This window comes from Phoenix dactylifera, chromosome 18 (assembly GCF_009389715.1).
Source record: "Phoenix dactylifera cultivar Barhee BC4 chromosome 18, palm_55x_up_171113_PBpolish2nd_filt_p, whole genome shotgun sequence".
NCBI lineage: Eukaryota > Viridiplantae > Streptophyta > Magnoliopsida > Arecales > Arecaceae > Phoenix > Phoenix dactylifera.
Window position 1 is genome coordinate 3,459,360 of NC_052409.1, and position 15,409 is coordinate 3,474,768.

A 15,409-nucleotide genomic window follows, 5' to 3' on the forward strand; every position below is an offset into this window, starting at 1 on the left:
TTATAGCACATAAAAATACTATTTAACTAATTGGATAATAGTTTTTATTATTTTATTCTAAAATATTATTGTAACACTAGTTGTAATTATTATTATTTTAATGTTAAATAACTTTAAGTTATAGAATAGAATAAATGATGGATATTACAACGATCAATTGTAGTTTCAAAAGGATCCTGATAAAGGTCTTGATCTCCTCACTCTGGTTTTTACTAGCACCCTTGACTCTCTGACTTCCAAGTATGTGTATAACTTCAAGGGAATGCCGTAAGTAATTTGGGCAGGAAATTATTATAAACACGAATGCCCATACGTGGCAACAGGTGATAACTACAGTGACAGCAAAGCATAATAAAAGACACTACAGATGTATCATTAACCTGGTTCCGTGGCCAACTTTTATAGGTTTGCTGACACTGCTACTAGCTCCATTGGTTATATTGCCATGAAATATGTCAAACTAACAAACTTCCGCACGAGAAGGTAATTAACACCTCGGTTGCGTGAGACTATCAGCAACTCACGCCATGACGTATTCATTCCTTTAAGGACGTTGAGAAGAGAAGATAAGAAAAAAATGAACAAAGAAAACCAACATGGCAAATAGAAATCAACTTGAAACAGCTTCAGGTTTATATTGGAAAGCTCTGTTAGAATTTATGCTATTGAAAAGAAGAAACAAAAGATAAAAGCAGCATCCATGCAACCATCAGATAGAGAGGATCACTTCATAATATGAAAACCCGGAACGATATATGAGGTGAACCGCAGGGAGAAATTTCAATAATGATAACCGTCCGTTATAAAACTGATGGGTACCATCTCCCTGCTGCTGCTTTTCACTTCTGATGCACCTAGTGAAGCAATAGATCTAATAATTTGGTCCCTCTTGTCTTTGCCATCATCAAGTCTGAGTGCTCTCCAAGACAGTATAATAATGTAACCCTCCCCATGACATGTAATCATCAGCATTTAAACCTACAACTGCAGGATGAATCACTTCACACCAACAGATGACATCAGATCCTCATACTCGGCATCCGGCTCTGTGCTTCTCATCTTTGTAGGATCGCCTCCCTGCGTAGTCGGTGCAGATGAAATTGATGTTGGCGAGAAGGGATCATAGAATTGATTCCCTCCAGGACTTGAAGAGATTTTACCAGCCACGAAATGAGGATGGCTACCGCCCAACTGTTGGTTTGGCATCATAAGACTGCTGGGTCTGTTTGCTGGAGGCAACGGATTCTGATGCGGTTGCACAAAATGAATTGGACGGGCAGACATATTACCGGACATATTAGATGCTTGGGGTGTCATAGAAAAGCTTGGTGAACCCATTTCAGTTGCTGGAGCCAATGACAGGACAGGATTTGGGTTTGGAAATCCTGGAAGCCTTGCCATTGGTTGGATAACACCTGGATTCATGGAAAAGGGCGCAACAGATGACGGTGGTGGTGGAAATCCTTGAGTGCTCACTGGGGGTATTGGGTTTTGCATGGATGGCCGGAAAGATGGTGCTTGAGGTGGACCAAGTGGAAAGGAAGCCTGGGATACAGACCAACTATTGGGCCCTGGAGTGGGTGGAGAGGCTGGAACCCGGGCTCTGACAGGTTGAAAGGTAAAATCACCAGACACTGGGCGTGGGGGCCTCGGAGCTGCAATGGGTGGTGAAGCATTGACCGTACATGTTGCTGGTGTTACAGGGGTGAAACTAAGCATGCTCCCAGAAATGGCAACAGGTGGCGCAGGTCGTGGCTGTGGCGATGGCATGGGTGGCTGAGCTGGTCTCGGTGCCTGTCCAGCAGCTACCGATGGAAGGGAAACAGGTGCCCGTGCCGTTACCGGTGGCAGAGATTGAGAAGGAGCTGATGCTTGAGCCAAAACAGGGGTGGATGTGCTAACTAATGCAGCAGTTTGCGGAGCAGAAGGTGGACCTGGCATGGGAGATGGTGCAAGCACCAGCATGCCTGATGGTCTGGGTGCAGATGATTGAATTGGTGGAGGTATTGGAGCTGATGGAGGCATAGGTGCCTGTAATGGTGCTCCTGAAGTGGATGGAACCATTACTGATGTTGAAACAGGTCCTCTTGGGGGAGTTGTTGAAGAAAAAGCAGGTGGAGAAGAAGAAGGCCGAGAAGGAAACACAGCTGGAGGGGCAAAATTTGCTGGTGGAGGTCTACTGGGAACATTAGCCAGCTTATTTGGTACGGAAGGTACAGAAGCAATGACTGCTGGAGGCCAACTCGCCATGTTAGAAGGTATATTTGGTGCAGAAGGTGCCGAAGCAACAGGCGTTGCAGAAACAGCTGGCTGTGGCCTCATAGGTAGTGTCATTGAGGGAGGAGCCATCTGGGATGGCCTTTGAGTTGGCGGAACAAATCGGGGTGCAGTGGGCCATCCAGAGCTTCCAGGGGGGGCAGGAGATGTTAATGGCCTGTTGGAAAGTTGGACTGTGGGAGACATGGATGCTGGTTGTGGATTCACAGGCCGAGGTGGTCCTGGTGCTGGCATTGCTCCAAAAGGCATTGATTGAGAAGCGGAGAATGGAGGTGCAGTGGAAGCAGGCTGGGATTGCATAAGAGTATATGCTGGTGGGGGCTGCTGAGCTGGCATAGGAAGGCTTTGAGGTGTAGTAGCCTGGTTCAGAGGCTGTGGCATAGATTGCATAGCTAAATGAGGTCTAGAGGTAATAGCTGATGAGGACCTTGGAGTTGAGCCAAAGGGAGCAGTGTATCCAATTAATGGACCGACCCTGTAAGGATTGGCAGGAGATTGAAGAAAGCGAATAGGATTGCCAGGCAAAGGAGGAGGCATTAATCCAAAGGGTGGATGTGAGGGAGCATTAAATGACATAATTTGGTACCAAGGTGCAGGATTTGGTTGATACTGTGGAAGAGCAGGCTGAGCAGTCACCAGCACTGGTTGTGGAATACAATGAGGGACACCAGCCACAGGTGACATTATATAAGTAGAAGATGTCTCCTTCTGGTCTCCAGCAACAGAGGTAGAATTTGTTGAAACAACTGCGGAGCTACCCTGAGAAGAATACGAATGGTTTATGCAGATATAGTACTTGGAAAATCCTTTCAATATAAGAATCTTCAAAACAGTGAAACTCACAGATACTGGAGTTAGTAGCAGCTCAATCAGTGAAACAGCAGCATCAACTTTCTCATATGTGTCAGCTGAGACATTGACGTACAGCTCCTCATAAGCACCCTGGGCTTCAGGTATATCTGACTGCATAATTTCATGCTGAGGAAGGACAAATCAACTGTAAGGACAGTGATTTTATTAGTGTGTACACATGGAAGAAAGCACATCAGAGTAGAACGGAGACGGAAACAGTTCTTTCGATGCACATATTCTAATTGAAAGTTCTGCAGCGAAGTAAACTGAAGTTTCCTAAGAGATATCTGTTATATGTTTTAGATTGCTTACTGTCCCATGTTTAAAAAACAATTTTTTGCATGGCAGGAAAGAAAAACAAATATCTAAATTAAGATTTGCAATATCGATCGGTACCGGAGCGTACCGACTGCACCATATCATATCAGTACTGAACTGGTGTACGGTATAGAGGGTGTACAAACACTCAGTACACCGAACCAGCCTCGTACCAAGCTACCGACATGATAATAAGATAGTACCAGTACGAGTTCTGGTACCGAGATAGCGAATCTTGATCCAGATAATTATGAATGATTGAGGACTCGCTCGAAAAATTCTTACGTGATTCCTTTTGGAAATTGCATCTTCTAGGCATGTTAAATTCAGTCATACAACTACTGAAAACTTCAAAACATGATACATAATTTTCCAATTTTAAACATTGTTTCTGTAAGTGGCACAGAGCCACAAAGTTTAGAAGACCACCAGATGAGCAACAAAAAAGGAGCATATTCTTGTTCTACTCCTTGACCTTTCTTGTATATCTTGCTTTAGAATCTGGGAATAATCTTACTTATATATACAAGTTACCTTCTCTCCTATATCCTTTTTTGTTCCATATACCCGTATCTTAGCTCCTGTTTCCTGGTTTATATCAAAGACTTAAGTGTTAGAACCAATAAGAAATACAGTAAGAGATAATTTATTGTGTCAATTTTTTAAATGACAAGAAATAGCACAAGTTCTGGAAAATAGTCCATACCTCTTCCAAACGCTTCTGGGTATTGCTTTCAGGCCCCAATAGTAGTACAGTAAAGTTGTATCCTGGATATGCTTTAATCTGCAAATGCAATAAGAAAATAAACAATGAAAATATGGAATTGTATAACATAGAGATATATCCAGATTTGGTTCTTCACAAGTTGAGGTGAGGTAGTTACATTGCTTAGCTAGGGACAAGACAAATACTTTCTATGATTTTGGTGATCCAATCGGAGAGAAGGAAGATTTTCTTCAACCCGTTCAACTAGAATCTCTTAGAAGATAACTAGAAGAAGATAGAATATTATGAAAATAGAATTTAAGGCCCCTTCTTTTTAATTAATCATTAAAAAATTGAGGTACATAGCCTGTATTTATAATGTAAGGTCCACCCTAACACAATTAAGGTCGGATTCCTCTTCATAATCCTAGTAGAACTCCTTTTTCCTAAAATAGACATCTCTAGTAGAAATCTTTTAGAAAAAGCTAAAAATCTCGAGGAGGTAGATTTCGACTTCTACATTAACTCTGCCTTCTGTCGCTCCATCGGATTCTTATCGGATAGAGAGCTACGTTCGATTAAAGTCTTACCCGAAATGGAAATTTTCGGTTTGACCGGCCTGTTTCGGAGTCTAAACGGTGAACTGTTTTGGAGTCTAAATAGTAAAATTTTATCCCAACTCAACCTCCAAGCTGTAGATCTCGAAAAGATACCAAATTTCACAGAAACAATTATCTCAATCGGGCATCGTATGACTAAGTTATAGCCTTCGAAAATTTGGCTTGCGACTCGACTTTCCGATACGGCGGATCTCGCTCTTAGACTTTGTCCAGCCCCGCTCGTAGCGGTTAAAGTGACCCACATCAAGTCTGAGGATCCTCTTGGATCATTTGGATATAGAACTCTGTATCTCGACAAATAAAATGTTGAACAGGATACAAACTCTTATAATCATTAATTTAAATGGAACTAGATTCTTTAACTCTTGCATTACTATAGATGCAAATATTCAGAATCAATCGCCCCATCATTTTCTCTTTACTAGTAATGCAAATGCTGATATATTATATTTAAATAATAAATATAAGCCAAACTTATTATAAATACAAAAACAAGCATTATCCCATCTTTTTAAGATTAATCTTATGGACTATCCTTTGCCACTGCTTAATCCTAGGTTAATTTCCCAAGTACAAAAAGTGTACTTATTATACATACAAAAACAAGCATTATCCCATCTTTTTAAGATTAATCTTATGGATTATCAGCTCACCAACCTATGTTTTAGTCTTTTTGGGACTTTCCCTCATCTTTTAACCTTTCAGCCAATCTCCAGCTTCCATCACCAATGCACTGATCTTATGTAGACATTATGCATGTCCAGACTATTCTGAATACTAATATTCTTTAATGTGCTAATTTAATTTTTATCCTTGCTGCATTCTACCACATGACAATGTGAAATCTATGGTCACTATGATACCAGTTGCAATTTTACAATGTTACTAAATCAAATTTACTACTTAAGCTGATGCAAAAGCAAGTAGATGAACGAATGCTACATTTTCATTCAAATACTAATACTAGTACTAATACAAAACAAAGACATTCATTTGGGGGCAAAAATACTAATAGCATGGAAGTACAAAAAGAAATGCAGAACACAAATGTCCTTATGCTCAATGAAGACAAAACCAAAATGTTAAGTTTGTTAATTTACAAAACCTGAATGCTGGAACAACGGATGCACCATCAACTGGCAAATCAAACAAATGAATAAAACATCATTAGAACAAAGCAAAAACACAATAATGGCCGGCGAGAAAATCTTAGCAAGTCGACAAAGAAGTTCAAGAAACCAATGCAAAACAATACAGCAAGAACATAACCATTGTACAATGAAAGAGCATAACTCTCAGCAGAAGGAAGCTTATCAAATATCTCCCCATGAATGCAATTATCTAAAATACTTGCTTCTTTACATCCATTTAGTCTTTAGAGTCTCTTAAACCCAAGAGATCTTAAAAGGTTGCTCCCTAGTTGCATGAGCTTAAAATGCCACAATCATTACCGTAAGCATTTCTTCCTGCTAATCGGTCCTCTTAAGTTTGATGCTGGAACATCTTGCCTAAAAAATATTTTTAAACAAATCTAATATGAAAATTAAGAGCTATAAAAAACACATGATTATGCAAAAGTTAGACGTTGACATGGCCCAATGTCAAAAAGCAAAGGATGAAAAGGAATACATGAATAGTGGATTTCTTTGTTTTGATTGGAGGGTCATGCAGCAAAGAGGCTTAACGTTTCCACATTGCCAATGGAGGTAAATTGTATCATCATGTAAAGAATTGAACTTATATACCCTTGAGTGCCCTTTCTGTGATCTTAACCCAGAAAAGAACAAAGGAACTGATAAATGTTTAGAGATGATTTGTGAATCAACTGAAAGTCTATGGGAGAACCTAGCAGCACATAAACTACGTGCAATGGTACATTTATCATCTAAATAGTAGCGATTGTAAGTACAATGACACTAGAAAACATTCTACTAAATGCATAAAATCTGTTACTGATCAAAATATTTTATTGCATGCAAAAATCTATAACTGATCGTAGTTGTGGTGTAACCTTACGACTAAAGAGCATAGCTTGGCAAACACATCATAGAATTGACTAAGAAAGTGCACAATATCAAGCAAGCCATAGTACACCATAATCATACTTACTGGAATAGGAACTTTAGCTTCTTTCAGCAATGGCTTATAATCTGCTGGAGCTTTATAGCTAGGATTTAGACGTAATATTTCACCTGAAAACAAACAATGTGCAATTAGAGAATACTAAAGAAAATATAAGAATTTCTTTTAAAATAAAATGGGGCACAAATAAAGAGGTCCTTAAAAAAATGGGCGGTCTAGTACACGAAGCTCCCACCACTGGAGATCTATGGAGGGTCAGATGTATGCAGCTTTGCACCCGCGTATGGAGAGGCCGATTCCATGTTTTGAACCCTTGACCTCCAGGTCAAGGCAAGCAACCTTACTGTTGCACTAAGGCTTACCCTCACCAAGAATAAAATGGTCCTAAAGATACCTAAATCAATTAATTCTTAAAAAATGTTTACCAATAATTTCTCGTCTTTCCAATTCCAAGAGCTCATGCTTCTGGGACTGCAGAGTTCAGAGGTGAACACTTAACCAATTGAGATCACAGTAGATATCAAATAGATGAGACTTCCTATTTATCGACAAATGAATCATCAGACGGTCCTCTACAGATGATTCAAAGAATGGTAAAGTTTTGACCAAGACAAGAAGTACAGGGAAAAAAAATACAGCTACAGTGGTACCTCATTGTCAACCTTGTGGCTAGCAGAATCATGGTTTGAAGTATGCTTTGGTGACTGAGAACCTTGATTATCTCCAATCTCCAGAGCTCCAGATTTGAGTTGTTGGGTGATTTGCTCCAGTCGAGCCTGCTCAGTCAGTAATATCACTTAATGCAACCTGGAATTGGAAGCTTCCTAATGTGAGAAATTCACAAGAAAAGTTCTTGCATTTTATTGCCTAGAGGGAATGGGAAGTCTCCCATTGACACAGGCGAAGTGTTTTCCTTCCCATGAACCAGAATGATGCTTGTTATTTGTTAGAATATTCAAGCCTCAACGAACAAACTACAGAATTTGCATGTCTATTTTCATTGTTAACTCTTAAGTCACAAAGTGCTATAAATTAGTTATATGAAACTTGACGATCATATGATGTATCGAATAGCTTAATATTGACAAACCAATATCAGTCGAAAAATAAAGAAAGCCAGTTATAGATATTTCGAGTCGAGCAAGGTCATCGTCTTTCTGCTGATCAGCTTTTCAGAAGATGAGCTTGATTTATGGAAACCCTCAATACAGAGGAAGCCTCTTAATCTAGGCCTTTCTATACTTTCTCCACAGAAGATGGAAATAGGGTATTTCTTAGTTTATTTTTTAACGCACCTGATATGCTAAAGCTCTTCCTTTCCTGACAGCAGCATCTAGCATTACATCAGCACCCCATTTTGTTTTTCTCTGAACTTGTTTAGTGCTTTCATCTTTAACAGTGTTGCCACCTTCCGATTTTCCACCACCTCGGAAGATGGGAACCAATGAACCCGACAGCTTATTTTTTGGTATGACAAATCCAGATTTTGCCCCAAACATGGAAACCTTAGGATTACTTGCTGGAACGGTAGATGACGTAGACATTGAAGTAGTAGACTGCAGACGGCGAGATTCAACAGAAGAAGATGGATCAACTTTTGTAGCCATCTCTTATTGTACTTCCACTTTCCCTCGTGATAATTAACACAAAACCCACTGCAATAGCAATAAAGCACATAGAAGATAAAATCAAAGGTGTCTCAGAGTTCACAATAAACCAAAATGCCACTACCAAATCATGCCAAGTATAATTTGTTGGCAAAAGTAAAGCACAAGTAGAAGATTTTTCTTACTACAAGAAAGAAATTAAGCACAAAAAAATAAAACCATCTCATTTCACCAATTCACTGGGCTCAGAAACAAGTTCCAGAACTATGATATATACTCGTAACATATAAAGCCATTTCAAGCCCTCATCAAGTTCAATTCCAAAACTACAATGATATACAAAAGGAGACCAGTTATTAACAGCATGGTTTCAAAACACAAGCTGTCTCAATGACATGTATTTGGTGATTGCATCTTGTTGTTTATATGCTTCCTGAAAATAGTGAAACATAAGATCAGCATTTTAAGTATCAAACCATACCGGAGGATGGGTAGCATATCTAAACCAATAGGGTCGGGGGTTTGGTGCACCCTTGTACAATACATGGTACGAAACTGTACCATCTCCAATATTTTACCATGTGTTAATACGGAGGCAGTGCTGTACAGGACCTAATACCAAGACATAAAACATTGTCCAAGATTGCATGACAACAAAATGGTTGCACATGTCAGTGTATTCATTTCTTTTCCAAGCAAATTACCACATATCAAAGTACAAGAAAAAGAGTTCATTAGAGAGCCTTAATTTGATTGCAAGGCTTAGGGCAGGGGGAAAACACCTTGTACATCGTAACTCATGACTGCTTTGAAATCTTAAGATCAAATAGAGACATCCAATTACAAGAGGTTTCCCCACCTATCTTTGAATTGCAGCAGTCTAGATTATCATAATGGCAACCATGCAAGTTTTGTCAAAACTAGTCTTCTCTTGGCGGTGCTTCTGATCATTTTTAACTGAGACACTGAATCAAAAAGAAAAAAGAACACAAAATGGTCTATACAAAAGCATCAGCAGCCAACAACCCAATAGCTTAATTTTATAAACTGAAGTTGGCATCAATGGAAAAACTTCCATCTCCATCACGCTAATATATTGAGCACCGGTAGGGCTGAAATCGGATCGGATACTAGTATATCCATATCCATCTTTGTTTTATTTAACGAATACAGATATGGATATGTATATATATAGGTCAGTCGGATGTAAAAATTTATATCTATATTTATTTTAAATGGATACAGATACAAATTAGATACTGAACGTGTGCGGACCTGTGTTTAGTTCTACATCGGTTATTTGCTGGGTAGATCTTAGGTACTTATATAGGACTAAAAAACTCAAAATATATCTTTCGGCTAATCTTTTTGGATGAGATCCTAGGTTGTAACAAATGGTATCTGAGTGAACTCAACCATAGCTTATGTAGACTATGGGATACTGCAACCCGGGTTCATAGAGGCTGACCACAAGCTGATCGTGATAGTAATTAGATTTGAATGCTTAGCCTGACGAGGATGTTTTAGCCTGACGAGGATGTTTTATCCTAACGAGGACGTCGGGGCTCGAATGGGGGAGTATGTAAAGATCCGTGTAGACGTGTGTTTAGTCCCACATCGGTTATTCGCCAAGAAAAACTTGAGTACTTATTCAAGACCAAGAAACCTAAAAATACCTTCCGGCTAACCTTTTGGGTGAGGTCATAGGTTGTAACAAATGGTACCATTTTGTAACAACTTAAGACCTCACCCAAAATGGCTAGTCGAAAGATATTTTTTGGGTTACTTAGTCCTGTATAAGTATTCAAGATCTTCTCGACGATGTCGTACTAAACACACGCCCACGCAGGTCCTCACATACTCCCTCCGTTCATATTCTGACGTCCTCATCAGGCTAAGTTTTCAAATTCATTCAAATCTAATCATAAACACCATGATCGGCCCGTGGTTAGCCTCTATGAATCTGTACTGCAATGTCTCCTAGTCCATATAGGCTATGGGCCGAGCTCGCTCTGATACCATTTGTAACAACCTAAGATCTCATCCAAAATGACTAGCTATAAGGTATTTTTTGGGTCCCTTAGTTCTGTATAAGTACCCAAGATCTCCTCCACGAATAACCGATGTGGGACTAAACACACACCCACACAGGTCCTCATAGAACGTATAGATGTAAATACAAATATAAGTCGGATAATTAAACTTTATAACCACATAATCAAAGATATTACTAAGTGGATTATAAATTAAGTTAATAGCAAGTTAATGTGGGCATTTATTTTCTTTAAAAGTCCATGAGTGCTATATAAAATTAAATACGATTCCAATAGAATTGGATATCTGGATACGGATCGAATAGTTGTCTATCCATATCCATATCTATTTTTCTTTGACAGATATGGATAAGGATACGGATATTAGTTGGATGCTCAAATTTCTATCAATATCCGGATAACTTCGAATACAAAAACAAATATGGATGAATATTGTTCGATCCACTTCACCTCTAAGCACCGATGTTCTTACTTTTATATAATGGGTTCTACATAAGGTGATGCATTTGATCAATTACTCTTTTGTTTGCTAGAATAATTAACACCTCGTTGCTAGTGTGGAACGGTCGGACTTTATGAAAAGATGATCTCTTGATCTCTTGAGAACTGAACATTAATGGACTTCCTTTTATTTGTTGGAGATGTTATCAATAAGGGAAGAAGTGAGGATGGAAGGTCCTGAAGAGAATGATGTCAACTTGGGCTATGAAATCTATCTAATCCTTTCTGACCAATGATACAAATCATGTACCTCTTTGTTTGCTAGAAAGATTGAAATCTTTTTTAGAACACAAATAAATTGCAGACACCTATCAACAAAATTAGCTATACATGCTAAAGGCCATAAGGCAACTTATGAACTAATTAACAAGTGCATTTTAAGAAAAAAATGTTATCATGCCATAGAAATTTGGCTGCCGCTTGTGCTCGAGTCTTCTAGTTTCTTTTTTTATCTCTTAATTCCATTGCATGTTTTTAGTTACTCCTAGTTGCATGTCTGGTTCCAGATCTAATAAAGTTACTTCGCTAATAAAAAACAGTGATAATGTAGTGGACTGAAGAGGTGAATCCTTTATTTCCTTTACATTAACTACTAAATAAGTAAAAGGAATATTTTCTTTAAGGAAGTCAATAGTGATTACAGCAAGGCATATCAAGATGCAAAATAGATACTCAAAGTTTTATGATAGAAATAAGCTAGCACAAACATTTCTTAAAACAGATTGTGCAACTTGGTCTCAATGGCAGAAATAATAAAAAGTTCTTGAAGGCAAAGGCCGTGCCATTAAACACAACTAACTAGAATTGTATCTTTAAATCTGACTACAATTAGAGAGAGGCTCTAGCCTCTCAAACAGCATTTACACGGTGGTGCATCTTGTTGGAATCTTCACCGCATGAGATGGTAATGAACAAGCACAGCAATATGTTTCAAGTGGTTTAATGGTTCTGCTTTTTCCTTCAAGCAAAAAATGCACATCATAAAAGGAACATTAATAAAATGACAGTCCAAGTTGACCTAATGAAAACTTTAAAAAAAAAATCCAAGGGAACATTAATAGAGCAGCAGACAAGAATGTGTGTTAAGTTCTTGACCCATTGGAACTACCCTAAAAGTCCACCTTGATCCTTCATGACAGTGACTTCTGAGCAGATATGGATAATTGCATCTTAAATTGATACCAAAGCAGAAAAAAAAAAAAGCATGTTCCTTTCTCAGAGCTAGTGGTGCATGATAAATGATAGATTCAAAAATTTTGGGACATCAAAAGCTTGCAGCCTTTTCATAAAGGTAACTTGATAGTTGATTAAAGTCTGCAGCCATTCATTATAATTATAAAAGTAATACCAAGCCCAACAAAACTTTCTTTTTAAGTTCTTCCTTGTTAGTTGCTATTGTCAACAGAATTAATTAATTCCATCGTAGCACTGTTTTGCTCATCAGAAGCCCTTATATAATAAAAACACAGATAAAAATTTTCTTGCTATCCACATAGATAGCCGGCATTCAAGTACAAATGGATAAATTCAAGTACCAATGGATACAACACCAAAACTTTAAACCAAGCACCATTTTTCTATTCAAAGCATAATATAGATCGCCGTGAAAAAAATCGTGAATTTCTGATCGAAAACCTAAATCAGATCAAATCCAGTCAACTGCCCATGAAAGGAATCCTCATTAAACCCTAAAACCCCAGCAAAATCACAAGACCAGACACCGTAGAACTCCCCGAAGGTGAAAATCGAACAAAAACCTATTAAATTTCTATATTTGGGATTATAGTTCGTCTTCTTCGTTGAGAACAAAGAACAAATCTAGGATCATATCAACCGAAACTATTCAAAGATCTTACCATCGCCAGCAGTGACGAAAGAACTAAAATTAGATCAACGGAACTAATTCGAATAATTTTTTTCCGCTTACCTCCGGTGCGCGACGCCGATCGGGGGCGCGAGTCGCTCGAAGCCCACGCGGTCGGGAGGAGCTCCCGAAGAAGAGAGCAAGGAATTAATTATCTAGGGCTGCAATCGGGTCGGGTCTAACAAGCCCGACACGCCCTCCTTTTCATTCGGAAGAGGATCAGTTACTATTAGTACAACGACGTGTGAGCCTCGAGCTTCGTGTATGCGTTCACACGTGTGGAGTGAGCTGCACAGCCTCGTACACCTGAACCCCACTTACGTGATAGTGAAATGAAAGTTAATCCGATATTATTAGAAAGGGTTAACTCATAAAATTATTAATTAATTTTTTTAAAATATGGTAATTATCTATCACTATTAAAGCTTAGAACTTAATAAACTGAAATCTTGAGATGTCGGTCAATTTTTTTTATATAAACCTGAGATGTCGGTCAATTTTTTTTATATAAACCGGTGCCTCACACTATACAAGCATGAGTGCACCTAAAATAATATGAAACAAGTATGAGTTACCACCTAAAATAATCCATTCAGCAGCTCTATTCATCTTCCAAAAGTTGCGCGTGGCTTGGAAGGCATCAAGCTCTCTCCTGAAGCAACGGGTGTAGCCCATCAATGCTGTGTCGTCTTTAGATCCAATCAAACCAACGTGGTTGAGTCAGATATCCACCATTACTAATTAGAAAGTTACCAAGATAAATAGCACTTGCAAAACATAAAAAATTAAAAAAAAAAAATCATCATTACTCTTCTCGGATGCAAGTCACATACAGAAGGGATTTTAAGCTTCGCATGATCACAATGAATAAAAATTCTATTTTATAGGGGTTTCCCCGACGCCGGCGTCGCCACCCTATTGAGCGACCTGCTGAAGTGAGGTCGGCTTGGCGATCGATGGTAATGAATTCAGGTCCCTCCCACCAACCTTGCCGTTGGTGTCTACCTCTCTTTCCTCCATTTCCATGGCGGTAGTAGCTTCAGCATAACCCATCTTTCTTGGTTCATATACTACAACTTCAACTCCATGCATGCACCCCCCTCCCCCAACACACACCTGGCAGCCCCGTCGATGTCATTGTCCTCTCCACCGTGCTCCCCTTGCTCTGAGGCACCACAGTCCCTCCCTATCAATGCCGTCTATGGCATCCTTTTCTGGCTTCGGCTAACCCGCCGCCGGAGGCAATAGAGCACCCGGTGGTGGACTTCTCATCATGAGATGGTGAAGGAGTTCAGGAAGCCGCTAGGAATGGCGGTGTTGGCGAGAGCCGATTAGGACGGTGTCGTGAAGGTGGCGACGATGATGGCAGCGGTGGGAGATGCGACAGAGATGGAAATGAGGGTGGCAGCAACGGCGAAAGCGGAGATGACTAGGGCGGTGGAGACGTGTTGATAGTGGTCGTAAAATCATGAGGTGTGCCCAGATACTAAGAAGACCATCGGCCACGTTATTCTGGAGTGCCCCAGGGTAGTGCAAATTTGGGAGAGCTCTTCTGTACCACTCCATCAGGCCTCCGTGTCAGTAGAGGATATGTTACACTACTTGAGAGAGTCCATGAGGCGACCCAGCACAGCCGAGGCAGAGGTCACGAGGACATACATGGCCTATTACATTTGGTTGGACAGAAATGCTCGTATGTTTGAGGGCAAGAGATCACCGCCATGTTCAATGATGGGTAGGGCCTTCCGCCATGCGTCGGAGATCATCATGATTACCACGTCGTTCACCATTGAGATGACCAGGGACATCTGAGGTACCCACTCCGCTATTACAATGCCCAAATTTGTCTTCTTCTCTTGGGTACCTCCACTTCTTGGTCATCTCAAAGTAAACTTCGATGGTAGCTGGTTGGCGGACGGAGCACACGGAGGAGTAGGTTTTGTGATTAGAGATCATCTGGAAAGACTAATTGTAGTTGGAGGAAGACGCACCGCCGGCTGGACCATCATTGAGGTGGAGCTACAGGCTGTGCTTGGAAAGGCTTGTCCTATGCGCGGAGGGTCCTTGGAGTTGACAGGATACTCTTAGAGGAGGACTCCGTCACGGTAGTTGACTGGATACGGAGAGCAGATCCGGTTGGAGGCAGGCACCCATTGTTTAGCGAGATTCACGGTTTTGCTAGGAAGACAAGTTTCTTCTAAGCAGCATACGTTTATCGAGAGCCGAACAGTGCGATAGACTGGGTCGCCTCCTTTATTGCTCGACATTCGAATGGAGTGATTTGGACCAGGGTCGAAGATGTACCCGACCTAGCTATGTATCATCTTCTTTCTTTTGTTTTGGCAGGTTGTACTCATGTGAAAACTATATAAATGCCGCTTTTAACCAAAAAAAATTATGAGTTTATTATTTTTTAAAAATATTAAAAGTAAGAATTTATTATTTTTATTTTTAGCTCAAATTAATGGATGTGATTTTAAAAAATAATAATAATAACAATGGTACCATACTTATTTTTTTAATCTTGA

At 39.7% G+C, this 15,409-nt stretch overlaps 1 protein-coding gene across 1 annotated transcript; it reads right to left on the reverse strand.

Moving 5' to 3' along the window:
• Positions 1-604: 604 nt before the first annotated feature.
• On the reverse strand, positions 605-13,073 carry LOC103723737 (extensin-like). Its single transcript, XM_008814759.4, has 9 exons — positions 12,945-13,073; positions 8,151-8,510; positions 7,506-7,631; positions 7,281-7,326; positions 6,883-6,965; positions 4,154-4,231; positions 3,982-4,035; positions 3,121-3,255; positions 605-3,036 (listed from the first exon to the last, which is right to left on the reverse strand). The coding sequence occupies exons 2-9, from the start codon at positions 8,460-8,462 to the stop codon at positions 997-999; spliced, it is 2,874 nt and encodes a 957-aa protein (XP_008812981.2). The 5' UTR covers positions 8,463-8,510; positions 12,945-13,073; the 3' UTR covers positions 605-996.
• Between the last annotated feature and the right edge of the window lie 2,336 nt (positions 13,074-15,409).

Excerpts from the sequence above, each read along its gene's own strand:
- LOC103723737 (XM_008814759.4), bottom strand. The coding sequence starts at position 8,462 with ATGGCTACAAAAGTTGATCCATCTTCTTCTGTTGAATCTCGCCGTCTG. Across the intron at positions 7,632-8,150 it reads GAAGAGCTTTAGCATATCAG|GCTCGACTGGAGCAAATCAC; the intron begins GTGCGTTAAAAA and ends CTGACTGAGCAG. Across the intron at positions 7,327-7,505 it reads GCCACAAGGTTGACAATGAG|TCCCAGAAGCATGAGCTCTT; the intron begins GTACCACTGTAG and ends TGAACTCTGCAG.